Source organism: Colossoma macropomum, unplaced genomic scaffold (genome assembly GCF_904425465.1).
Source record: "Colossoma macropomum unplaced genomic scaffold, Colossoma_macropomum, whole genome shotgun sequence".
NCBI lineage: Eukaryota > Metazoa > Chordata > Actinopteri > Characiformes > Serrasalmidae > Colossoma > Colossoma macropomum.
Window position 1 is genome coordinate 1,324,193 of NW_023494801.1, and position 27,299 is coordinate 1,351,491.

At 40.7% G+C, this 27,299-nt stretch overlaps 2 protein-coding genes across 2 annotated transcripts in view; one reads left to right on the forward strand and one right to left on the reverse strand.

The window, feature by feature from the left end:
* Positions 1-106: 106 nt before the first annotated feature.
* On the forward strand, positions 107-23,070 carry tmc5 (transmembrane channel like 5). The gene is made up of 17 exons (XM_036589161.1): positions 107-339; positions 510-612; positions 746-827; positions 3,805-4,059; positions 4,281-4,423; positions 6,318-6,465; positions 7,719-7,877; positions 8,169-8,335; positions 9,977-10,052; positions 10,128-10,225; positions 10,426-10,521; positions 10,656-10,731; positions 10,827-10,960; positions 12,816-12,989; positions 15,577-15,655; positions 15,851-15,934; positions 22,440-23,070. The coding sequence occupies exons 1-17, from the start codon at positions 246-248 to the stop codon at positions 22,500-22,502; spliced, it is 2,031 nt and encodes a 676-aa protein (XP_036445054.1). The 5' UTR covers positions 107-245; the 3' UTR covers positions 22,503-23,070.
* Positions 22,883-27,299, reverse strand: part of rab40c (RAB40c, member RAS oncogene family) — a 32,152-nt gene continuing 27,735 nt past the window's right edge. Inside the window, exon 6 of the mRNA XM_036589162.1 lies at positions 22,883-26,128. Coding sequence (XP_036445055.1) covers positions 25,857-26,128 — 272 coding nt within the window. The 3' untranslated portion in view covers positions 22,883-25,856. The remainder of the gene's footprint in view (positions 26,129-27,299) is intronic.

Here is a 27,299-nt window from a genome sequence, read left to right on the forward strand (position 1 = left end):
GTAATGTGCCCCCTGCGTGCAACCGGCTATTGACAGTTCGTTGCCTGGACGACAGTATGCAAAGATAAAGAAGAGCTACGCCCCGGTTGTACCTTGTATCCTTCTCAATAATTAAACCACCACTTCCTTGTTCCAGCCACACAATGGAACTGAATGTGGTGACTCCCCCACCAGCACTCAAATGATAAATATATTAGGAGCGGGTTTATCTGTCTTTGTCAGGACGACCTTATAAACAGAAAAAGATGATGCGGAGGATGAGTTTATTCCCGCGCCGGGGCACCTCTCTGGGAAACCTTGGGCTGACAGAAGAGGAGATCAGAGAGGAGGTGGAGAATGGTAAGCAGCATCGGGCTGTAGTTTTTCTGAAATAGATGCTGTTTTGTCTGCGGTGAACCTGCTGAATTTAAACTGACTTTAACAGAATAGTTATTTGGTCTGATGTATTGATTTTGTGAGGATGTTTACAGATACAAAGACTGACTAATATCACCTCCTTGTTTTCCCAGACGCATATGAATTGGTCTCTGAGTTTGTTAAGCTCCCAACCAGAGCTAGAATACAGGCCATACGATCCCTGCCCATGAGTTTCAGCGAGAGAAGAAATATCAGGTTATTTATGGTTATTTTTGTAACACTTATTTTCTGTTCAACGTTTTATGCCAGCAATTTTTTTAGCGCGGCACAGGCTGCCTCTGAAGTGTGGCAGCTTTTGAATAATTTACACATTCTGTTTTGTTTCCAGGAGCAGAGTGATCTCAGTCAAACTCTCCGAAAAGAACATCCTCCCTACATGTTGCACTGACTGCAATCAGCAAGTCTCTCTGGTGAGGACTATATTACACTCACTGGACACTTTATCAGAAACCTCTTTGTTATAGCTGTGCCGTGCTGAGGATTGGGTTGGCTATCCTGTTAGTGGTCAGTTCTTTGGTCTTGAGGTCAGTTTTAGCAGCTCTGTGGTCAGAAACTGACCAGTGATGAATGGGGTATAGGGCAGCTGAAAAACTGTGCAACAACAAGTGGGCTACGATCTATAATTGCTCTCTTAAAGGTAAGTAGAACATGAGTGTATTCCTGTCACTCTGGATTCAAGTACACATGGGATTCACTTAGACAGTGTACCCTGACCTCCATGTATCTATGACCGCGTTTAACCCGGTCACTTCATGTGTCTAGTATCTGGATTGTATCCTGAGGAATTTTTAGCCATGTTCATTTACATTTGGTAGCCAAATGTGTCTCCATTTAGTCAGACTGAAATCTAATTTCTTTGGGATGGAATATGCAAATTCACTCATTACATGGCAACCAGTTAACAATTGTTTACCTGTTCATCCTCATCATCTGCAGTTTGTTTTGGACAGTAGTGTCTGTCCATGTTGCTATTAAGCATTTTGTTTTGTCCCCAACTGTGCTCCACGATTATCTTCCTCACAGACATGGATCACACGCCCAGTGACGCACTGCATGGGGAGGGGTTTTGGTTGAAATGCGAGGAGTTTCTGTTGTGCTGAGAGGGGTTTCTGTTGTAGTGAGAGAAGTTTTGGTTGTACTGGAAGGAGTTTCGGGTGTACTGGGAAGCATGTACAAAGAGAAAAGCAAAGGCCCTAAGACTGAACCTTGAGGGACTCCACAAGAAATGGCAAATCTTTTAGATGAATGATTTCCAAGTGAAACCATGAACTGCCTATTACTTAAATATGATTAAACCATTCTAAAACTGTGCCCGAGAGGCCGACCCAGCATTCAAAACGCTGGATTAAAATCTTGTGGTCAGCAGTATCAAAAGCTGCACTAAGATCTAATAAAACCAGAATAGAATGATTTTGTGCATCAGCGCTGGACCTGAGGTCATTCATAACGTGAACCAGTGCTGTCTCTGTACTGTGGTTAGAACAAAAACCTGGCTGAAATTTCTCATATAAATTGTTTGATATTAGATACACATTTAGTTGTTTGAAAACAACTTTTTCTGGGACTTAACGTAAAAAAGGTAGGTTTATTTAAGTAATTGTTTAATTGTCAAAAGTGACAATTACAAGTTAACTTTATTTTGAAGGCAAGTCTTTTCTCTATTTTAAAAACAAAAATAAGGGACAGAGATCAGCACAGAGCTGTGAGCCCAGTACTGAAGAGAAAATGGCCATTGAAATTAAAATAGGCTTTGTAGTTGTAATGTTGAACATATAGTAATAAAACCAAGAACTCATAAAGAACTAGAATGTGGAAAAAGTGACTACAGCAACTGACAAATGATGTTCAGCATCATTTCCTGATTTGATTTTTGTTGAAAGGACAAAATGGCTCTTAACCTTTGCGTTGCTAACCCCAGGTATAGACTGTGATATATATGTGTATAGACACATATATACCGATACACAAACCGGGCTTGGCATTAAGATTTCTTAAGGATACACATTTTACATGGAAAAAAGCCAATAACTCTGTTTGAAATTAAGATTTTCAAAAGAAAATACACTTTTAACATACCATATGAGCAGGAGTAAATTTCTGTTTCCTGTCAGACTTGTACATGTCATCATTAGCCCCTGAACTGATTTGTTTCGAGGCTTCGCCCAAAACTTGGTTCAAATCCCATTTCTTATTTTTACCCCTGCCACTTGTTTTTGAGTGTTTCCTCGCCCCTTGGAACTGAGTTAAAAGGAGTAGTGGTCGAAATCCTCTTCCTCTGAAATGGGACCCTCAAATAAAAAGAGCATCACTTCATTAACAGCTACCAGCGCTGCTCTGTAGGCGACCCTGCCAGTCTGCAGTGACAGCAGAGGAAGGTAAAGTTCAGCTCCTCACTGCTGGGCTTTAGTTACATTTAGGGCATCATATGCCTTCAAAGAGGGGGGCAATTATTTATTATCACCCACCCCTAATTCTTCAGTGATATGAAGCTGAAGTCAGATATTCACCAGCTTCTTGTTCAAATTTTTCCGTTCCACCATTTAAGGTTTAATGGAGGAGCCAGAATGTAACTGCTGCGCCATTTAAGGTGGAACAGGGAATTTAGCTAGCTAGCTACCAAGACATCAGCATACTGCTAGTGACTTTTTGTGCTTGTTATGAAGAAAAGGACCATAGTACACTGAAACAACATTAAACTAAGATAATACAGTGGGTATCGTAATTGTTAACAGAGAAAATTCTCACATTTGTGGGTTTCTTTGGTCTCTTGTTCAGCCGTCTTGACTTTTTTTTTTTTTCTCAGAACTCTCTGTTTGGAGTCTCTGAAAAACCTCCATTTGGAGGGTCATGTAGCTCTAACACTTCACCCTACCCCTCTATCTCAACAAGAATCAGGACACCCTACCCCTTGATGTGAACTCACAAAACAGAGGGGTAGAGCTGAGTGGTAGGGGCGAGGGGTGAGATGGGACTGGGCCTTAGTCTGGTTGTGGATGTTTCAAAAACAGTGTCACTGATTAGCTAAGCTTCTGCCACTGAAGCGAAGCGCTCAGGTCTGCTGCAGGTGTAAACATATTTGCTGCTTGTAACCTCTACGCACATGCCTCAGTGGGAAACCTACACATTTAGGATATAAAATGGAATAATTGTTCTTGAAGTGTTCACTCCTTTTCAAACACATTTATTTTTGTTTTGTAAAATAATTATTTACCCTGTTTGTAATTTTTATCTTGTGTCTGATCAGACCAGTAAATGAATCATTAACTTTAATCACAGACTTGCAAGTGTAATACATTCATGTTGAGCCCTGCAGGAGCTAATAAAGATCAACTGATATGAATGCTTCACTCTTAATCTGTTCCATTTTTCTTTCCTTTCATTTCTCAGTTTTTCCGCAGGTTTGGTGCAGGCTTGGCCTCAGTCAGACAGCGCTTGGTGATATGGCAGAACACCCTGAAGGAGATCGGGGGCAGGTTCGGCACCTCCGTCCTCTCGTACTTCCAGTTCCTGAAATGGTTGCTCATGTTCAACATCATCTCCCTCCTCATCAATTTCTGCTTCATCACAGTTCCCCAAATTGTGCACTCTCCAAATATCACACACCCAATAAGCTTCAGAGGACTGGAGCTGCTCACAGGAGTGGTGAGTTTATTTCTGCTGAAGATGTAATATTTGGTCAAAGACGTTCTTAAGTTGCTTAGAATGAATGAGGGGTGTTTGCCACCAAATATTAACATTGGATCTCATTTATTGATAGCCATGTTAGCAATTGTATCGTAACATTTTTGATCAGATGAAACCTATAGCTTGGGAGCAGTTCTAGCAGGAGAATTACAGCTACGTGTGTCGTTTTCTGTCAACAGGGTTACTTCAATCAGACAGTGTTGTTCTATGGAGGCTATAATGGAGAAGTCATTGAAACACAGCCTTCCTACAACATGCAGCTGGCTTATCTCTTCACCATAGCAGCCTACTTGGTGCTTTGTGGAGTGTCACTTATCTATAGGTATTGTACTCCAAAACTGTGAAATACACAGTGTTATTTTGTGCACTAAGTACATGCTGAAATGTACTTTGAATTCTAAAGTATTCTGTTTCCTTCATGTGCTTCACCTGTCTATTTGCAGAGTGGGACATCATTTAACATGGTGGGTTAGGAAATATTTCCGAGTTGTAAAATTGAGACAGTGTTATTAATTGTTTGCCACATTAGAGTAATTTGGTTGAACTATACGTTTAAAGAAATACACCGATCAGGCATAACATTATGACCACCTCCTTGTTTCTACGCTCATTGTCCATTTTATCAGCTCCACTTACTATATAGGTGCACTTTGTAGTTCTACAGTTACAGACTGTAGTCCATCTGTTTCTCTGATACTTTGTTAGCCCCCTTTTACCCTGTTCTTCAGTGGTCAGGACCCCCATGGACCCTCACAGAGCAGGTACTATTTGGGTGGTGGGTCATTCTCAGCACTGCAGTAACACTGACATGGTGGTGGTGTGTTAGTGTATGTTGTTCTGGTATGAGTGGATCAGACACAGCAGTGCTGCTGGAGTTTTTAAACCCTGTGCCCACTCACTGTCCACTCTATTAGACACTCCTACCTTGTCGGTCCACCTTGTAGATGTAAAGTCGGAGACGATAGCTCATCTGCTGCTGCACAGTTTGTGTTGGTCATCCTCTAGTCCTTCATCAGTGGTCACAGGACGCTGCCCACAGGACGCTGTTGGCTGGATGTTTTTGGTTGGTGGACTATTCTCAGTCCAGCAGTGACACTGAGGTGTTTAAAATCTCCAGCAGCACTGCTGTGTCTGATCCACTCAGACCAGCACAACACACACTAACACACCACCACCACGTCAGTGTTACTGCAGTGCTGAGAATGATGCACCACCCAAATAGTACCTGCTCTGTGAGGGTCCAAGCTCAGTTTTTCATGAACTGAAATGGATCTTGAACAAAGTTTTGCGAGGCAAGGTAGACCTCAAAGATAAGACATATGTACGGTGAGTAGTTGGTTTAGTGGTTAACACTGTGGCAGATTGTGCCATCATTTTAGGCTGGTTAGGGAAAGACTCCTAACATTTCCTTTGAAACATAAGAAGAGTGTCTGCCACATCCTTTAAATCAAATTAAATTTCATTCACGTTCAAGTTGAACATTTTTTCCCGTTGACCCCCAAAATGTCTGTGCACGGGCCCAAAGTTTGAATTATTAATTTTAGCACTGGACTTGCTGATGTAGTCAACACAGATTAGCTTGATTCAAACTGCATGGCTAAATCATTACTAGCGTCACCAGCTTTAATTATATACCTTAAAGGGGAAGTCCGCCGAGTTTTAAAAAATGTCAGAATTCTTCACTGTGGTGGTGATAGGAACCAGACATCCGCCTCTAAAAGCTGAGAGCACAGAAAGTTATTACATGAAATAATTATGAATTCACTGCCTGATGTCTGAGACACTGTTTTGGAGGAAACATGCAGGGCGTTGTGAGAAATAGCCCCCAAAGAAAATCTATTATTTTCAGATTTATGATATTTTTACCATCAACGTTACTTATAAAAACTCAGAAGACTCTGGTGGGTTTGGATAGGATGTGAAATGGACATGTTCGTTTTGTAGACGTGGTGCCCCCTGGTTCCTATCACCACCACTATAAAGAAATCTGAGTCTGCAGTGAACCATTTCATGTCAAACCACTCTGAATGACTCTGTTATGAAGGACTGAATTGTTCAGAAATTTTGAAAGCTTGGTGGAATTCTCCTTCAGTTGTTACATAATCTCAGATAGACTTATGTAGTTTCATTTTGTCCATGAAAGATGGACACAGTTACACTGCATTGCTAAAACAGTGGTAGTATGCTTGACTGTATGGGCTTCTCTCTGTTCTCAGCATGGCCAGGTCCTTTCAGAGGAACTTTGTGTTAGTGGCCGGTCCCGCCTACGGGGGAGCGTGGCGTCTTTTGTGCAGCTGGGATTTCAGCGTTATCAACGAGAAAGCCATCCAGCACAACAAGGACAACCTCTGCATCCAGCTAAAGGTCTTTCTGTCTTTCTCTTGCATTTTATTTCTGTTGCAGAAGATGATCTTTTGGGAGTTAAAACCTTAATTCCATAGAAATTGTAAATCTTACAAAGTTGCAAAGACCCACTTGCAAAGTGTTGATATAGCCCCTGGACGCAACCCAAATGTTCAGAAGAGCCATTCTGTCCCTTCAATAAAAATCAAACCACCTTGAGAGCCACAATGTTTTGTGTCCATTTTACCATCTTGGCTGTAAATACGTTGCAGTATGTGCTGATGTATTACAACAGGCAAAAATATATATAATATAATATATAATATAAACAAAAATGCAGACTTCCTTTGCTCTGCTTTAAGCTTTAGCTCAGCTGTAGCTGCTTTTCTCGCATCTCCAGTAGGAAACTTTTCTGCAAAAGTGCAACAGTTTCTTGTAAAATCTCTCTCAATATTCGATTTTTTACGAGGCTGAAGTCGCTTCTCATTCAGCTGCTTCTTGTTTGAATTCTCCTGTTCTGCCTTAAATGGGCGTCAGAATGTAACTGCTGCACCATTTAAGGTGGAACGGGACAATTTGAACCAGAAGCTGGAACCAGAAACTGACCTCAGCTTCATGACTATTAATGTTTGACAGTTTCTTGTTGCAGATTAAACGTGTCAGGAAACCAGCTGGAGTGATTATAAATACAAATAAGTCTATTCGTCTGTAAATTATCAATGTTCGTCTTTAATCTTTCTCTTTGCCGTTTCGTTAGCTACTAGCTAGGCGAGACTGTTGTCTGCATTGCTATGTGACGAGCAGCCTGCGTGCCAACCTTAAGGTTAAAGGGTGAATTAGCAGTTCTACATGAACTCCAGCATTTAAGATCATTTATTGTTAAACTGTGTTGAACGATCAGCAGAGCTTTATTTTACTGTAAAGGACGATTATTTTATTTTTACCCACAAATCTAATTTTGCTGTGGAGCCACAACAAGGCAATAAAAGAGTCGCATGTGGCTCCTGAGCCAAATGTCGCCGACCCCAATATAGCCACACCCCCAACAGCTGTAACAGTCCAGATGAACTCTGGGAGATCAAGCTTTGTAGGTTCTTGGTTTAAAAAAGCCCAATATCTTTAGACATATACTGCAAAATGTCATGTTTTTATTTTATTTAGAGGGCGTGAAAATTGATCAGAGCTATTTGATGTCATGACTGGTCCCTGTTAAAGTTGCACTGTCCCTATTTGTATCAGCAGCACCTGTTTACATCGTTGCCTGTGTTGTTCAGGAGTCTTTATCTGAGCGACTGGAGAGGAAAGCTGTAGTGTCAATATCAGCTAAGCTCCAGCAGATCTCTCTGCAGCTCCTGGCCTGGCTGCTGTCTTTAGGGCTTGCCCTGGGCTCCTGCGCAGGCATCTACTTCCTGGAGTTAAATCTGGATGAGTTGGTGAGACACCCCTTTTATCACCCCTTTTAAACAATGTTAGAATATTAAAAAAGTACCCCTTGTTAGAATCTACAAGAACAATTTTGTTCATGTCTGACGCCAGTAGGTATCTCTGAAATTCTAAATAAAATTTTGTGCTTAAAATGTATCTCTTGTACCCTGAGGATCTGTGTGTGAGTTTAATTCTTCATACTCATAACTACATAACTCGCTTTTACTTTCACTGTAGCAGAATCGACACGGCCCATGATTTTTTCTTGCTTGCATGTTCTTTTCTCCTACTCATCCCAGATACCAAGCATATCTGATTCAGGGAATTTAGAAGAGGAAGGCTCCACGTTGCTCGTGCCTGTTGTAGTGTCTCTTATCAACCTCGTCATTCCTCTCATCTACTCCCTCATTAATAAAATGGAGCACTACACCAACCCTCGTACCAACGTCTACGTCATCATCCTGAGGTCTGCTCAGTAAAGCCTTTGACTGCATGTTTAGAACATATTGAGGGCAAGCTATTCTAAACAACATGTAAATAATCTTATATTATCATATTGGTCATCAGTATGTATGTTAATGCATAAGAACTGTGTAATTCCTGGATGAACCACAGTGTTCTAAAATTATTTTTGTATAAAAAATTAAGGATAGGTCGACATATATGTATAAATATGTATGTATATATATGTGTATATATATATATACACACATATGTATGTGTGTGTGTGTATATAATTATGGAATGCCTACTGAACAAAACACCATGATTGCATTAACTGATCCAGAGGTGTGGACCGACTCGAGTCACAAATTTGATGACTTTAGACTCAACTCGAGAAAATCGATAAAGACTTTGACCTGAACACCAGTGACTCGGACTCTGATTCAGACTTGAGCGCTGTGACTTGGAAAAACATGAGACCCGAAGCGCAATAAACGTGGAGAGTCTGACTGCACATGGGACTCTATAAAGTCGATTATTTATCATGTGAATGGATTCGTTTCCTGCCGTAAATTGAATAAACAGCAACCTCGTCAAATGTCTGTTGCCGTGCTTATGCTCGGTTTATTTTATTTCGGAAGACAAGAGAAGCATTAGAACTCAAGTTTGCCTCCCTAAGCTGGAAACAAGCGAAGCGTCAACAGCATCAGTGCGCCCAGCTCAGCACTTAAACTCTTACTGGAGAAACTCACCAGGTGAACTGACGATTTTCCTCATGATAGCAATACAAAAAAAAAAAAGCTCTCTCTTTTTGACCAATTTTAACAGCTTTTGCAGGTAAAACGAGAGCACCATTCACCTGGAGGCTGAAGTCGACTTTTTATTAACCAGCTTCATACTGGAATTTGCCGTTCCACCTTAAACCGGAACGTAACTGCTGCACCATTTAAGGTGGAACCGAAAATTCAAATAAGAATCTGGCGGAAAAAAGTCAACTTCAGCTTCGTACATTCACCATCATTTTGCTCTTTTCTGTAAACTTTGTGCTGAGCTAGTTTTTATTTTGATCCTGTGCACCCAGTGTTCCCAAAAATCATCTTCAAATATAAATATATATTTTTTAATTAAGCTCAGCAGTACTTTTAAAATTCTTTTCATATGTAGCGCACTACTCTTTGTGTATACAGCATGTCTCTTACGGTTATCTGTGTACCATGGGTTTTGTACTTTAGTTAAAGGGTAAAAAATAATAATAACGCCTAACGTGCCTTTATTAAAAGGTTACAGTACCGTTACCATTATTCAGTGGTATGGTCTTAAATTAGCTGAAGCATGCAGACTGACTTGTTTAGGACTCAAAGATTACGACTATTGACTTGGGACTTGATTTGAGATTCGCCTGCACTGACTCGGGACTTGAATCGAGACTGGACTACCTTAATTTGGGACTTAACTTGGGACTTGACTCGGGACTTGAGTGAAGACTTGAAACTTACTTGTTACTTGCAACTTAGTGACTTGTTCCCACCTCTTAACTGAAAAACCCAAAAAAATTGGTTTAAAAATCCAGTCGTTATGTAATACGTGGCAGGTATGTGGTGAGTTTTGCCTAATGCCTAAAAAAGATAGTGTAAGTTAATTCAGCCATTGTGATGCTCCTCAGAAATGTCCTGCTAAAGATGTCCATCCTGGGAATTCTTTGTTACTACTGGCTGAGTAATGTTCCCACTAACTTTTCAGTAAGTATATTAAACATAATTTAATCACACATCGTTATGATGTTGCATTTTACTAAACCTGTGACTCTTTTTTAGTGCTGGGAATCCTTTGTGGGTCAGAGTGTTTATCGGCTGCTGGTAGTCGACTTCATATTCTGCCTGCTCGGCTCTTTCTTTACAGAATTCCTGCTCAAGTAAGTCCATCAGCAGTCCTTCAGAATAAAGTCTGTTTAATCCTTAAACAATGACTGTCCTGCTGTAATTCCTAGACTGTAATTTTCAAATGTGACATTTACAGAGTTTAGTAAATTGCTACTCATGAAAGCTCTGGAATGAGAATGTTGATCCTGCCTTCTGTAACCCTTCATTTAATGTCATTGCTTTTCATTTGCAGCGTAATTGGAACTAAATGTATTCAAAGTCTGGGTGTCCCAGAGTTTGACGTTGCTACAAATGTGCTGAATCTTATCTACGCCCAGACACTGGCATGGTCTGTTATTATATGTGGATTGTTATTATATTTTATTGCTTGGATAATTGAGTCAAAGTGCTTACCAGCTTGTTATATTTATATATCTTTTGACACTAAAATTAGACCTCACTGTACTTTGCCCTGTCTGACAGGATTGGAATTTACTTCTCCCCACTCCTTCCCGTCATTCAAGTGATTAAGTTGTTTATTATCTTTTACCTGAAAAAGGTACGTCATGCAATGACATCAGCATGTCTCTTGCTGTTGTGATATCGTGCCATATGTGAACTTTGTTCTCAGCTGTGTTTCTGGCCCTCATTCAGGTCAGCCTGAGCATGAACTGCCAGCCGCCCAAGCGCACGGGCAGGGCAGCCCAGATGCAGACCGTGTACATCGCTCTCCTCTTCTTCCCCTCATTCGTAGGGGCGCTGTCCATGGTGGCCTACACAGTGTGGAGGTAGGACACTAAACCCAGTCTGTTCTCTTCAGTCAGGCAGGCGGTCAGTGGCAATACAGGGCTCCAGACAAAAAATTAGCTTAAGGAGCCACCAGCTCCTAAAAGAGAAAACATGAGGCGCCAGTAGCTTTTTTTTAAGGGCCAAATAATAATATGCAAAAAAATTAAATAAACCAGTAAAATAAAATAAAGTAAAATAAAAAAATAAAATAAAATAAATAAAATAAAATAAAATAAATAAAAAATAAAATAAAATAAATACAATTTTCAACACACCTTAGATCAGCTCTGTGATTTAAGTATTTCCGCCTTCCACATTGCCTGATTCTTGTCTTACATTTTATCATACATCTTCGACACATCCAGTCCGCTTTTTACATTAACAACATTTCGGAGGTGCATTTGGTGTAGGGTAGTTCTCTATGTGCTGTCGTGTAGGCTGTGTTAAATATAATTTTAAGCTCTTCGAATTCTTTCTTGGCTGTTTTTTCACATGTATGAGACACTCCGCTTGCTAAGGGGGTAGGAGCACTCTTTGTAATAATAACATTGCGTGCATTTTTACATATTTGACTCTCGCCGTGTTTTTTCAGTCTCTTTTTTGAAATGATTCGTTCCTGTTAAGAAATCCATTTTCCAGCTATATCTTTGCTTGCTTTCAAACGGAACCTGCAATATAGTTTGGTTTATGTCATCATACCCAAGCCGCACAAATTCCTGAAGCCAATAAGTTCTGAAATTTTTCTGTGGTTGAACCTTTTATGAAGTACATCTTCATGTGCATCTTTCTCTGGTTTACTGCTCCTGAGTAAGACGGGTTGAGCAGATGACTTCTTAAGGTCTCACAGGGACGTATACTATGTGAAAAAATCTGATATTTTGGATAGGTGGACGCATCCATGTGACGCCAGAGCCTATCAGTTATTTTTTGAGATGAAAAATGATCAAAAAAAAAACATAAAAACAAAAAGGTAATAAATACAGAGCAACAGTAATAAACAGTAACTCATAAAAGAAAATCCAAAGTTGCTCCCTGGCGCCACTGGCGACTTAATTCATTTTATTACTCGCAAATGAATAATTGTGGTCACAGCTGCGACCATTTTAGTCACAGTCTGGAGCCCTACAATAAGAATTGCGGTTGGACTTGGTTTCTGAAATCTTTACATTAATAAGAATATTGCTATTGTAGTGTGGAATTAGCCAGCTTTATACCTTGGAACAGCATCAGTGATGCCAGGAGAACCAGCTCAGCAGGGATGACCCCTACGGTCACCACACCGTTGTTATCTATTGCACTGGTTACAGTTAATGAAATTTCGCCAAAATGGAAAAAAGAAGGCATAAAATGATCTCCAAGGCAACTGGGCACTCAGGCCACATGCTTTACATTTTTAGTGGTCAAAATGTGAATTGTTTATGCTTGTTGTTGGGGTATAAGCTTCCATTACTTGTATATTAGGTACATTAGGTAGGAGGTACATCAGCCTCATGGCTCCAGGGAAAAACTAAAGAAGCAAACGTCAAACACCAAACATGCCCTGGCCAAATTACCACATTTGTGGTAAGTGTGAAAAATGTGTATTTGATTTTTTTTGCCAAGCTATTACAGTTTCAGTCAAAGGTTGAGATCGTCCAATAGGAAAGGCCTTTATTGGCCGTTGTTGTTGGTTCTGACTTTATTTGAGAACTAAGAAACTCTTAGATCTTGCTTAGATGATGAGTTTCAGGCTGCACTTCATTTGACTCATGAGGGGCTTTGCAGTTAGATGAGCTGAATCAGGTGTACTAGAGCATGAAGAACATTAATCCCAGTGATGAGACCCAGCAGTATCCCATTTTGTTTGCCTTGCAGTCTGAAGCCTTCTGAGCAGTGTGGGCCATTCCAGAACCTCAGCACGCCCTTCCAAGTCGTTCACGATTGGATGAAAAACGTCCAGCATATTCCAGGATCAGAATGGGCCTGGTGGATATTCGAGCATGTGCTGAGAAGCGAGCTATTCTTCTACCTCATCACTCTCATCGTCCTGTAAGGCCTTAATGCACACCTTAGCCTGCTCTCCAGCCTGTTTAAACCTTAGAGGGAGAAGGTCGCTATGTCTGTCCGATCCTGTTTCACCCTTCGCCCCTACCACTGAGCCCTTGGCCCTCTGTTTTGCGTGTTCACGTCTAGGGTAGGGTGTGCCAATTTTTGTTGAGATAGAGGGGTGGGGTGAAGTGTTGGAGCTACATGACCCTCCAAGCTGAGGTTTTTCAAAGACTCCAAACAGAGAGATATGAGAAAAAAAGAAAAACCAGCAAGATGGCTGAACAAGAGACCAAAGAAACCCACAAATTAACAAATTACGATAATCACTGTTTTATCTTAGTTTAATGTCGTTTCAGTGTATTTTGGTCGTTTTCTTCATAACAAGCATGAAAAATCATTAATAGCATGCTAATGTCTCGGTAGCTAGCTAACTTTCCTGTTCCACCTTAAATAGTCCAGCAGTTCTAACGCCTGAAGCACCAGAATGTAACTGCTGCTCCATTTAAGGTGGAACGGGGAAATTCGAACAAGAGGCTGGTGAATATCTGACTTTAGCTCCATATCACTGAAGAATTTGGGGTGGGTGATAATAAATAATTGCCCCCTATTTGAAGGCATATGATGCACTAAGTGTAACTAGAGCCCAGCAGTGAGGAGCTGAACTTTACCCTCCTCTGCTATCACTGCAGACTGGCCTATATATATGGGACTGGGCCTTAGTCTACTCTTATCTTTTAATAACATGGTTCTTTTTGGTTGCATTTATTTTGACATGTAAAGATACTGGGGACGGGCAATATGACGATATATTAACACTGAGGAACTGCTTGCTTCATGACAAAGCTCATCCTTAGTCATGTTTAATTGGATTTAGTTCAGTTAATTGGATTTAGTTCAGTTCAGTATATGAAACCTTAATATATTCAGTTATTCAAGTTTTTGACAGTATTTTTTAAACGTTTTTTTTCTGGTTCTTGTCAAATCCACAAACATGTTGTAGTTTTTACTATGTTACACCCCCCTCCCCCATAAAGAAAATGATTAACCAATTTTCACTTTATTATTTCATAATGTTTCACACTGCAGCTTTTTATTCTTACGCCCTTTCAAGTTTTAAAAGTTTATTGTCATACGCACAGAGAAACAAGACAGTAACACTATACGATGAAATACTCTGTGCTTCCCCCAAGCTACAATACAAACACTATCTAAACACTCTTGGAGGAATGTATTGCTCTGTAATGTGTTTAGTGCTGTGTTGTATGTCATTATATTTAGTATTGTGTTTGGGACGAGGTTTGGATTCTTTACTATATAAGTTTTAAGTTAAAAAAAGCTAAGAACAAAGTACACAAAATATAGGAGAGTAAAAAAATATACACTTGCTAGTTTTATGTTACTATTTGTATGGTACAAGTGTATAAGTTTTGAATTACAATTACAGCTAGAACTATTCGAGTTATTAAATAGTATCTTGTCAACTGAAATTATCTTAATTCTAGGTGATCTATTTAATTTTAAATTTTATTTCTTATTTTGAGATGGTTGTGCACTTCTAGCTTATTTCTAGACTTTTTTTTTTTTACCAGTTTTAAGTAGTTTTATCAGGAAAAATGATCTTACTATATTGGCAGATACATTTCTTAAAACACAAAATTATCTGCCAGTATAGTGAGATAAATTGACTTAATAAAATCACTTTATTTATGACACTTTGAATTAAACAATCTCAACATGAGAAATTTTTTTATTAGATTTAAGATAATTTTACTTAACAAGAGATCATTTTTTCGAGTGTTCCTGAAGAAAATGCAGAGTGATTGCGCAGCTTCAGCTTGCTAAGATGCTGCTAGGCAGCTGCTATGGTATCCCAGGTGGTTGCTATGATATCTCACATGTTTAGTTGGGTGTTCTGATGGACTTGTATCATCTTGATTTAAGCTGGGTGCGCAAACTTTTACCTTCCATTCATTCCTATGGGGAAAAATTGTCATTTAACAGTGATCATATGAAAACCATACATGGGATCAAAAAGCTGTGTACAAGAACACCATTCCCTTTCAGACAGAACATTCTGGAGTTGGAAAAGTGTTGATATGACAAAAACTGCAGGACAAGTTAGTGAAAATGTGGCAGGAAAAAAATATATATAAACCGCCAGATAAGTTAAAAAGCAGCGTCTGCCACGGTGGGCTCCATCTCGCATGAAAGAAATCAGTAATAAGCATTTCCATTGCCACATTAACACGTCCACATGTGCCCAACAACAAAGGCAGCATGGAGCTTCTTTTATACAGTGGTAGGAAACATGGTAGCTGACAGGAAAACTCTGATTCCACATGCTTATCCATTTTACTGACCCACATAGACATGCAGACTCACCAACTACTTGGGGGGAGGATTTTAATCAGTCAAAGGAGACAAAGACCAAGACATTATATAAGATACTGTTAAAACAAGCTCACACTGTGCAGAATCAGATTAAAACTATGCTTTTATGATGAAATATTTCGGGTTTTTTACAGGAATTTCATGCGACATTCGGCTGCAGTCCTTTAATTTCTCCCTTATCTCTTCTTCGTTTCAGCGTTTTTACTTATTTTGTCTGGCAAGTCACCCAAGGCCGGAAGCAGCTCATCAAGACTCTCCGAGAACAGATTGTCAATGTGAGTGCTGAGCTCAGAGAGCCTCAGGGCTGGTCAGCCTGTCCCTAGCCTAGTGTGCTCATTTCCACATAGTTCTCTTTGTCTTGTGCAGCAGACCCACTGCAGCAGCTTCACAGAAGAGAAAAAAACATTTTGATTTCCTTGCAAGATATTCCTCTTATCCCCCGTAATCCCTGCCTTCCTTCTCTTTATTAGGAGGGAAAGGACAAGGCCTTCCTGCTGAATAGATTACAGAACGTCCAGAAACAGAAAAGAGATGCCATGACCTTCAAGCCCCAGGTGACTTCTTATCACTCTTAATAACCATAACACTCCAGTTTCTATCACTAATGGTTTTGTTTGTGAAGACTAGCTTTAGTTTACTCAGTGTGTTATGTGCATTTTCAGATCTGTATCAGTGCAAATTAGAAAGATGGATCGCTCATGAATAATGCACCAATGGAGAATGCCATAGGCCAGGCAGGCGTGCTGTGGAGGGAGGCTGTTTTTGATTCTTGCGTCTGTTAGCTGGAGCGTTAGACGGGTCATTTGTGAAATATTAAACCGCAAGGAATTAAACGCCCACAGATCTGAACACAGCTAGAAACGTACGATAAAGTTTTGACTGTAAGAATCGACAGGCGTTTAAAAACATAAAACAATCACTTTGCTTCAAGGAACACAGTATTTTCTGATCTTCCAGTAAGGAATCAGATAAGATGTGTGTTTGCTCTGTTCTCTGTGAGGACCTTGTTTTGGTGAGACACTGTTTTAGCCATTCTTAATAAGGCCCCTGTGTAGGGCTGAAAGATTAATCGTTTTTATATCCCAAGGGCTGCAATTTTTATCATAGTCTTACAGTCTAATTACACTCTTACAGATGGTTCTTCAAGGGTTCTTTAGTAAAGAAAATGGTTCTATATAGAACTGTGAACACCTCAGAGAATGCTTGGCATGATTAAATGGTTCCTCGCATCATGAAAGGGTTCTTCAGACTGATGGAGAATGTGCTGTAGATTGTTCTGTGTAGAACCTTTTTGAAAAGGGTTCTATATAGCACGCAAAAGCATTCTTCTGTTTTTACGGTGTCAAGCTAGTAACAATAGCAGAACCCTTTTGGGTGCCATACAGAACCACATACAACACATTTTCTGTCAGAAGAACCGTTTCACAGTGCAAAAAAACATTTAATCAAGCCAAGCGTTTTTTGAGTGTTCATAGATCCATATAGAACCATTATCTTTACTAAAGAACCCTTGAAGAACCATCCTTTAGAAGTGTGAATGTTAATATGTTTAAGTATAAGTTTAAGTAGGGAAATTTAACCTAATCCCACGGAGCTTGTGAACTGCTTTTAGATGAATTTGACGAATCAGAAGCAACCAAACAATGTGTGCTGTGAGATTACAACTGCAAAAAACTCCGTGTTGTGTTCAAGCCTCAAGCCAAAAACATCTTCTTAGTAAAAAAAGGACCATACATCAGTTTATAGAAAACATTCGCAATTTAAATCATAATCGCAATATTGGACAAAAAAATCACAATTAGATATTTCGCCAAAGTCGTTCAGCCCTACCCTTGTGGTATTATGCAGACTATGCAGGTATGTCAGTTACAGCCAAATATTAATAACACTCAAGTGTAAATAAGTGCTTTATTTACAAATATGGCCCTGTTTATCTGCACATTGGATTTTGCTGAGTTTCCTAAAGAATCACTTCAGCGCCTGTTTAGAAATTAAACAGTGGTGATAGGAACCAGACGTCCACCTCTAAAAGCTCCCTTACTACATGAAATGAAACCTATGATGCCTGAAGTCTGACACATTCTTTTATGATGGTCTTGTGATAAAGTTTTGGCTCCAAATGTATTTTAATCCATTTATTTTAATCTTTTCATGATGGAGGGATACATGCAGGGCGTTGTGAGGCAAAATAGTCCCCAAGGAAAACATAATTTCAGATTCCAGACTATTATAGCATCATCAACATTATATATAATGAAAGTAAACCTAGCTATGTAGATCACGATACCAGCTAACAAGGAGAATAAACATTGGAACAAGCAGATGTTGAAGCAGCTCTAAGCTTTAGCTGGCTCGTTAGCACAGCTGGTTACAGAAACATTTGCGACAAGAAACTCACTCGTTTGTTATCATGGCTCAGGAAACGGAAAAAGTCAGCTGGGGGGGGTGGGGGTGGGGTGTCTGATTTATACTTCCTTCCCCACCGTTTTGGAAAAATCTTTTTAAAGTGTGTTGTTGAACATGATCACGTGATGCGCTATTTTGACTGTTACATGAAACGTGTTTCATGGGGTTGAGATCCTTGCAACTGTTGCGGCCGAGTTTCAAGTGACTTGCAAATCGTTTTACATTATGAACTTGAGTGCAATTTAGTGTCATGTAGGTTTCAAGCAACCAAAGTTGCAAGAAAGTTGTAAAAGCACCATGTAAAAGCAGGTAATGTTAAGCATGTGTTGAAAGTAAAGACGCCAGCTAGAACGTCTTTTAACTTTAATATCGTTGGCTGAAAATGACCATCATGCACTTTCCTAGTATATCTCCATTTGTTTCTGACTGTAACGTCAAGCTAGCCCAATGACGAAAAAATGTGCAGCAACTGAAATGTTGGTCAAATCTAAACATCAGTCCAATTCAAATCTTTTTTTATAGCAAATATCACCTGATAACAATATTCCGACATAATAGGCATCCTTATAATTTACTTCTGTTGGATTATATACTTTGATTCAACACCCACGGAAACCCTGCGATTGGCCAGGATGCACATCACACAGTACAAAACTGTGGTTGGTTCAAGGTTCATTTGCATCAATACTGGCTGATTATGATTAACATACTGATTAACAAACGATAGATCGTGTGCAGCCTGGGCAGTGTGTGCTGTGCTTATGCATATGGTTTTCAGATATATTTTAAGGATGAGAGAGACAGGCGAGAGTCAGCAGCAGGCAGACTTACTGAGAGAGAGTCAGCAGTGAAGCCTCAGAGAGAGAAGTCAGGGTTAGCGAGAGCAACAATACACAGCACACCGCCCTCTCAGACCCCCAGAGACCTTCACAGACCTTTGGGTGTCCAGCCTGCGCGGGGTCAGAGGCGGAGCCCCAGGCGAGGTAGGGCTGCACGATATATTGTTTATTAGTTGACAGTTGTTGCAGTACTGGCCTTTACTGTACAGTAAGAAAATAAGCCTGTAACAAAATACCACGTTATTGTGTGTTGGTAAGCATCTTGATTACTTCTGTGGGAGGCATTTGCATCCAGCACTAATAAATAAATATCAGAAATGCTGCTATTTAGGGCTGGGACCACTTACCGATAAACCATAAATCAATAAGTAGAATGTATAATTTTGTTCTTTCCATTCTGTAAGCTTTGCACTCTGAAACTTCTCCTGGTTTTACTTCATTTGTGGGTGACTGTGGCGTCGGCGTGCTGCTACGCACCATCAGAAACAGTGGTTTTCATTTTATTTATAGTCTTATTTATAGTCTTATAGTCGTCATGAGATTTTTTACAGCTGAAAGAAGCAGCTTCTATTTTTACGCACTGAATCTTTGACCAGTTGCGACATAAAGCCGCAGACTCTGGGTAACGGCCCATTCTGCTAAAAAGATCATCACCGGTTTTTTTCAGCAGTGCTGTGTGATGAAGACTGAGAGGAGGGCAGTGTGACAGCATTTCATCCATATTGATACACAATATAGTTCTCTGAGCTTATCATCATCGATATTGTTAGTACATAAATGTTTCATTACAAAGAGAGCATATTTAGTCCTGTTGAATTGGGTTCAGTGCAGTATGTAGAATGTTGAATGAGAGTTTTTGATGGCAGTTTTTAAATGTGCTTCTGGTACTGCACTGTCAAAATATCATGATATTGGTTATTGCAGAAATGATTTTACATATTGTGAAATTTTGCCATTTTAAATTTTAAAACTCAGATTCTTATATATATGTCAGACCAAAAAATAATATATATTATTTATAGATTATTTATATAGATATATTGCTATCGGGACCAGACATATCTCCATTTTTGACATTTTTCGGTTTTTGACATAATTTGAAAATGCCTGTTACCCTTTACATTGTGTGTAAATTTCATGATGAATGGACCAAAAGAAACGGCCCAAAATCACTTGGAAAAAAGTCTGGTTCCATAGACTTACATTAAAAGTAAAGTATGTTTTTTCCTTCTCCTGTAAAGTTACCATTTTGGAAATATGAGGTTTTGTTCTGACGACAGCTATATACACACACACACACATAAATATGTAAATATATATACACATGTATGTATGTGTGTATACATTATACATATATATATATATATTTATATATGTGGCTGTGTGTGTGTGTTACTGAAAAATAAGAATTAGTGATGCTCTATTGCTCTAATCTGCTGTGAATTCATCCTAAAAAGTGAAACCTCAGTAAGGCTGAACACAAAACTTCTCAGTTTTACAGCTTTAATATCCGACTGTTAATTTCAGCTCTTCGTCAGTTTATACACTGGAATAAGACTAATAATCAGTATTGAAGAACACAGATGTTCTAATATGCCTGCTTCGAACACAAGTTCTAAAAGAATCTACACATTTATGGTTGTCTAGCTCATTTTTACCATTGTCAATCATGTCAATATTTATTTATCCACAATTGCTTATCGTCCCAGCCCTAAAACATATCAAACAGGGAAATATATCAATCATGCAAATTGCATCATAGCATTGTTAGCCACATTAGCATATTTGGCTTACCTTTAATCACATCCTCTAAAGAATTCACCAGTATATTTACTATAACTGCGAGGTGTACTGCAGTTATGATATTTATCAGCATAATATCCATGTGCTGTTTTGTTTACATCGTGTGGCCCTAGGGCGAGGTAGTCCAGGCCGAGGACGAGCAGCTGCTCGGTCAGAGCTTTCTGTGGAGGATGAAAGCCCAGCACTCAACTCCCATCCCGTGTGGCCAGTCAGGATTCTGGGTAGCAGGCCTCAAAGGCACACCAGACTAGAACCCCTACCTGTGAGAGATATGCTACTACCTGGGGCAGTAGCTGAGACCCCAGACCAACCCAACAGTGGGGAGGCCCACGCTAACGGACCAGGATCAGGGCAGTCAGCCTTCAGCCAGTCCAACAGGAGACATTCTCATTACCCTGACAGAGACTAGTGAGAATGAAATGATGGATCTGTTTAACACTGTATGAATCAGTTATTCAGAAATATGAACTAAAATACAGACAGAATGCAACGTACATTTGAAACTACATAAAGAAGTCTACTAGAGATTGCCTAATATGACAGCTCGACGGTTTTGTCCAAGTGTTTAAATTTGTGGCTGTACAGTCATAAGCAAAAGTTTGGGCACCCACAGAGAACACACTTCTGCACTTTTTAATGCACAATTACTGTTTACACCAATCAGGCATAACATTCTGACCGCCTCCTTGTTTCTACGCTCATTGTCCATTTTATCAGCTCCACTTACTATATAGGTGCACTTTGTAGTTCTGCAGTTACAGACTGTAGTCCATCTGTTTCTCTGATACTTTGTTACTCTGTTCTTCAGTGGTCAGGACCCCATGGACCCTCACAGAGCAGGTACTGTTTGGGTGGTGGATCATTCTCAGCACTGCAGTAACACTGACGTGGTGGCGGTGTGTTAGTGTGTGTTGTGCTGGTACGAGTGGATCAGACACAGAAGTGCTGCAGGAGTTTTTAAACCCTGTGTCCACTCACTGTCCACTCTATTAGACACTCCTACCTTGTCAGTCCACCCTGTAGATGTAAAGTCAGAGACGATAGCTCATCTGCCGCAGTTTGTGTTGGTCATCCTCTAGTCCTTCATCAGTGGTCACAGGACGCTGCCCACAGGACGCTGTTGGCTGGATATTTTTGGTTGGTGGACTATTCTCAGTCCAGCAGTGACACTGAGGTGTTTAAAAACTCCAGCAGCACTGCTGTGTCTGATCCACTCACACCAGCACAACACACACTAACACACCCACCACCACATCAGTGTTACTGCAGTGCTGAGAATGATCCACCACCCAAATAGTACCTGCTCTGTGAGGGTCCATGGGGGTCCTGACCACTGAACAACAGGGTAAAAGGGGGCTAACAAAGTATCAGAGAAACAGATGGACTACAGTCTGTAACTGTAGAACTACAAAGTGCACCTATATAGTCAGTGGAGCTGATAAAATGGACAATGAGCGCAGAAACAAGGAGGTGGTCAGAATGTTTTGTCTGATCGGTGTATTTGCTGAATGTAATACTTGGCAAAAAAGAAATCATAAAATGTGCCTGTGCAAAAGTTCTGGCACATTTTATCTATTTTTTTTCAGTTTGTTAAACTCAGCAAATAAACTAAATTTGTGCTCTAAAACTGCAGAGAAATGCCATATTTAAGTTTGTCACTTGTAGAGGTGGTGTTAACTTTTTTACTTAGAAAATAAACAGTACCTGTCATTTACTGGGGGTGTTTAAACTTTGGCACACGACTGTAAGCTTATGTTCTATATCAGCTGCGTCGGCCGTGCAGCTCCAGCACCAAAATAAATAAGCACACTTCGGACACTCGGCACATCTTGGCTGATTAACCAGATTTGCAGTTGGGAGGGAAACTGTAAGTTTGGCTTTTGGCTGAACCATCGCTGTAGTCTGTTCTAGGTATCGTACCGGGTGCTGTCAGTGTAGGGCTCTAGCATGACTGCTCTTAAAGACACTTCTAAACTGTTGTTGACTTTCTTCTGTGGGATTTTCCTTTCAGGAAAACGTGGAAACGACATACTTCAACCAAAACTGGATGAACACGTTCCCACTGGATATGTGAGACACTGTATTGAGGTTTTGCCATATTAGTACTGTAAAAATGTGAATGTGGACGCTCATCATTTGCGGAAGAGCGCCATCACTTGGACATTTGGCTGCAGAACAGGTGCGCAGCATCCCGGTGGGATGAAGCACTGCCCTGTGAAAGCATATCCGATTCAACTCTTCAAGTAAATCCAGGATCCAGGAGGTGGCGCTGCTTCCTTTCAGAGCAGCAGCCAGCAGCCCACCACTAAACCAGGCACACTTAAGGCTTTTTAATGTCATGCAAAGCTTTTCTTTAGGTCTGTTTTACCTTCTATACGTGAGGATTCAGTGATCAGTACATTTGTAGCACAAATTTTTAAACAGAAATTCTAAAACATACACAAATGAAACTTATTTAAATGATACTGTACTTTTATTGTGAAAAAGTTGTTGCTTTCATACACTAAGAACTGTACAATCAATAATTTAAAAACACATGTTCGGTTTGTTGTTTCAAGAACACTTGATTATTCCTTATTTAAGTTACTCAGCAGCTTTTAGCTTAAACCAAAGGAAACAAAAATATAGTGTTTACAATTGTATGTTCATTGCATTCACATCATTCTTCCCTTTATCTAACCCACAGCACACGTTACCGCGCGGGGCTGCTTTTCCACACACTGCTTAAGCCTGGTCTTTGATTAAATTATGCCGTCATTTATTTTATTATTATTATTAATTTTTTTTAATTCTGGAAAATAGGCTTAATCTGTGTCTGGAAAAGTGGCACTCAAGCTCATTCAGTTTAAAAGAAGGAGGTTCGGAATATGTAATGAGATAAAAATTAGAGGCTTATTTTAAGAAAACAAACAAACAAACAAACAAAAAAAAACAGAAAACACCTTACAATACAAAACCAGAGCTGAAACTGACGAGATCGACTTCTTCTAACTAAGCCACATAAATCTGCACTTTACAGTGTGCAGTATGGAGAAGAACAGCCCACCGCCTCCCCTCCAAGACTAAAACTAATACTAAGGGTTCTGCGGACGTGAAGAAAACGACTCGCTCCTTCAAAACATTCAGACAAGTTTAACGCCACTAAAGGAAAAACCTCTTCAGACACGGATTCTCACAGTGGGGCTCTATCGGCTGTCCGCTAGACAGTTTCTCTCTTCCCGAAGTAGCTTATGAGAGTGAAGCGGTGAAAAGTTGCAGCCCTTGGGTTCGGGTGTGAGGGGCGCCCCCTGGTGGCTGCCGCACCGCTCAGCCAGGCCTTAGGCTTCATTGGGTGGGGCTGCTATGGGGGGATTTGGGGCAAGTCCCTGAGATAGAGGAGGGTGGAGGACAGAGAGAACAGAGGAGGCTGACCAGCTGGTCAAACCTCCGCAGATCTGAGAGGGGAATCTATTATTCATCAGCAGTGAATCATGACTGAACTGGGTTTGGATCCATCAGAAGATGGACTGGACAGGAACTCTGCAGATGAGAATGGAGGAGAAGGCCCACTGTCCCTAAACGCACCTTTACTGAAGGAATACTCCAGCGTTTAACCTGATTTCTGCTGCGGTTCCTATCGTACGGTCAGCTACCGTGGACAGTGTTGGTGCTGGAGCAGCTGCCCACTGGCTTCTTATAAAAATGCTGAGATTGTTTTTATATCAAAATCGAGACTTAAAAGTGCAATTTTCAAAATCACAAGAGCTGCAATTTTAATTACAGCCAGTTTTTATTATCACTGTTGTCTTGGGGAACATTAACCTAATATCAGAGCATGTAAACTTAGACCAATCAGAATCAAACAACTATATGCCGTGACATCACAACCACAACTAACTGGCAGTCTGGCTTGATCGGTGTTCAACTCTCAAGCTAGAAAAAGTGGATGTTCTGGTGTTTTGGGCCAAAATAACAGGCCTGGACTTTAATCTACAGAAAACAATCACAATTTAAATCGCAGTCGCAATATTGATCAGAAAAATCGCAATTAGACATTTTTCACAAATCGTTCAGCCGTAGCCAACGGTACTCGGTACAGGGTAACGTTATTGTTTAAGGTAATTACCTGTATGTAGGTGCAGCAGATATAGATCAGGGTGAAAACATAGGAGTACTGCTTCAAAAGGGGCAGCGTGAGCAAGCTTGTGGTTGATTTTTAAATTTGAACACACAAACAAGCATTCTGTTCTACGTCCACAGGGTCTCAAAGCGATCGCGGTCAGCAGCGTCCAAACAGAAACCATGCTTTGTTCTATGTGCAGTTCAGAAAGGCTACAGCAAAGACGAGTGCGCTGAACTGAGTGCTGAGAGTAACACTGACTTTACTAAAACACTGAGCCGCTTTAAACTGAGAGGGAATGGAAACGGGGAACAGCTAAACTGAAAAAACTTGTCCTGGTGCCTCAAACTGATGAGAAGAACCAAACACGAAACAAACAGTTCCTACGTGGAGATTATGGAGGGTTTGGCACAAGGGCTGTACAAAAACTGCGACCGGAAAATTAGGGAGCTTCTGACAGACAGGGATGTGTTCCAATAATAACTCTGCGAGAGATGATGCTGCTTGTAAAGGCATGAGAAACAGACCAAGCATGACGCGTCCCAAGTGTAGGACAAACAAAATCGCCAAAACTGACCCCTGAGGAGGTTCACAATGTGATCCGCAGAGAAAGTCCTGACCCAACAAATAATATCTTCATGAGACAAGTTCTCCAGCACAGTCTGCCAAGAGATTTCCAAAGTCCAGTCATTATCTGCCCAGAAACAACAGCTGCTGTTACAAAATTTCCAGGGAAAATAAACACGTTCAGACCATCATAAGGTTCATCATTGTCACCATCTGCAGCGTTATCCAGCGTTATTCAGAGACCACAAACTTGCAGTGGAACTCACGTCTTTAATATATTAGTTCATATATTGGTTACGGAGCCGTTCCTCAACGTTCTGGTGACACAAAGCATGCAAGACGTGGTGATCCTTAAAAGCAGTTCATTGTCAGGCAGAAGGGAAGAACCCGAATGCGTCCCCATCCTTCAAGGCCAGGAGTTTATCACAAAGGAAAAAAAAACATGCGGAACCGGAGGTTAACGAGCCGAGGAGAACATCAACAGTGTTGGACGGGCTGGGTTCTCAGTCGCTCCGTCTCCACCAGAGGGCGCTATTGCAATAGAGGTGAATTTCGAGATTGACATTTTCACAGATTGTGTAATAAATCGCATGTTTAGGTGTAAATTCTTTAAGTGTAGTAATACAACTGCAGCAAATTTGGGGGGGCCGCCGCCCCTGCACTGACACCTCCAGTCACCTTTGCCCCAAAATCCTCATGTCCGTACTCCTTGAGCGTTGGGGAGAGAGGAGGGGGCGTACCCCCCTCCCCTGGGGACCCAGGCTAGGAGATTTTACAGTTGTTCCTGGTGCAGTTCTGTGGTGGGCTCTGCGGCGGCCGGATGGATTTGGAGCGTTTGAGGCTGTTGCCTTTGCTGCCCGTGGCGTTGGCTAGCGAATAGGAGCGGCCGTGCATCATGACCGCGTTCATGCCGTTGGCCATGGAGAAGGACTTCAGGTGGCTCTTGATGGCCACAGGGAGGGGCAGCTTATCGATCAGGTGAACCGGAGTGCAGGAGACGATCGCACGGCAGCACAGGTCCTGCAGGCTGAACACTGGAGGGAAAAAAACAAAACAACACTTTTATACAATGTCATGATGTGAGCTAATACACGCATCCTGCAGTTACTACATATACATACATATGTACACACACACACACACACGTATACATATCTATACATATGTACGTATATGTAACAGTTGCTGCTGGCGGAACGAAACCTCATCTCCAAAAATGGAAGAAGGAAAAAACATACTTTACTATGTACAATGTAAACAACAAAACTGAAAAATGGTGGTGTGTTAGTGTGTGTTGTGCTGGTCTGAGTGGATCAGACACAGCAGTGCTGCTGGAGTTTTTAAACACCTCAGTGTCACTGCTGGACTGAGAATAGTCCACCAACCAAAAATATCCAGCCAACAGCGTCCTGTGGGCAGCGTCCTGTGACCACTGATGAAGGACTAGAGGATGACCAACACAAACTGCAGCAGCAGATGAGCTATCGTCTCTGACTTTACATCTACAAGGTGGACAGACAAGGTAGGAGTGTCTAATAGAGTGGACAGTAAGTGGACACTGTTTAAAAACTCCAGCAGCACCGCTGTGTCTGATCCACTCACACCAGCACAACACACACTAACACACCACCACCACGTCAGTGTTACTGCAGTGCTGAGAATGATCCACCACCCAAATAGTACTTGCTCTGTGGGGGTCCATGGGGGTCCTGACCACTGAAGAACAGGGTAAAAGGGGGCTAACAAAGTATCAGAGAAACAGATGGACTACAGTCTGTAACTGTAGAACTACAAAGTGCACCTATATAGTAAGTGGAGCTGATAAAATGGACAATGAGCGTAGAAACGAGGTGGTCAGAATGTTATGCCTGATTGGTGTGTGTGGAAAAAAACAAAACAAAACGTTGCATATAGACAGTAATGTGCAAATCTGAGAAAATGATATGTAACATCCTTTATTTGGGCAGTAAACATTTGGTTGTTTCAAAAACTAAGAAAATCTTAACCATTTCCTGCCTTCTTCTCGAGGAAGTCCAGTTTGTTGAGTTACCATTAAATACCTCGTTTATCTAATCAATCCTTCATTAAATTAAATCAGGTGATGGCTGAGGTTCAGCATGAAGTCAGGAACCAAACCTGTTCTTCTAAACTACACATTCATAATTTTACTGATTAGCAGCACACATTTGTTCTTCTGTATTTATA

Excerpts from the sequence above, each read along its gene's own strand:
- tmc5 (XM_036589161.1), top strand. The coding sequence starts at position 246 with ATGATGCGGAGGATGAGTTTATTCCCGCGCCGGGGCACCTCTCTGGGA. Across the intron at positions 4,060-4,280 it reads TGGAGCTGCTCACAGGAGTG|GGTTACTTCAATCAGACAGT; the intron begins GTGAGTTTATTT and ends TTCTGTCAACAG. Across the intron at positions 10,961-12,815 it reads GTGGCCTACACAGTGTGGAG|TCTGAAGCCTTCTGAGCAGT; the intron begins GTAGGACACTAA and ends TTTGCCTTGCAG.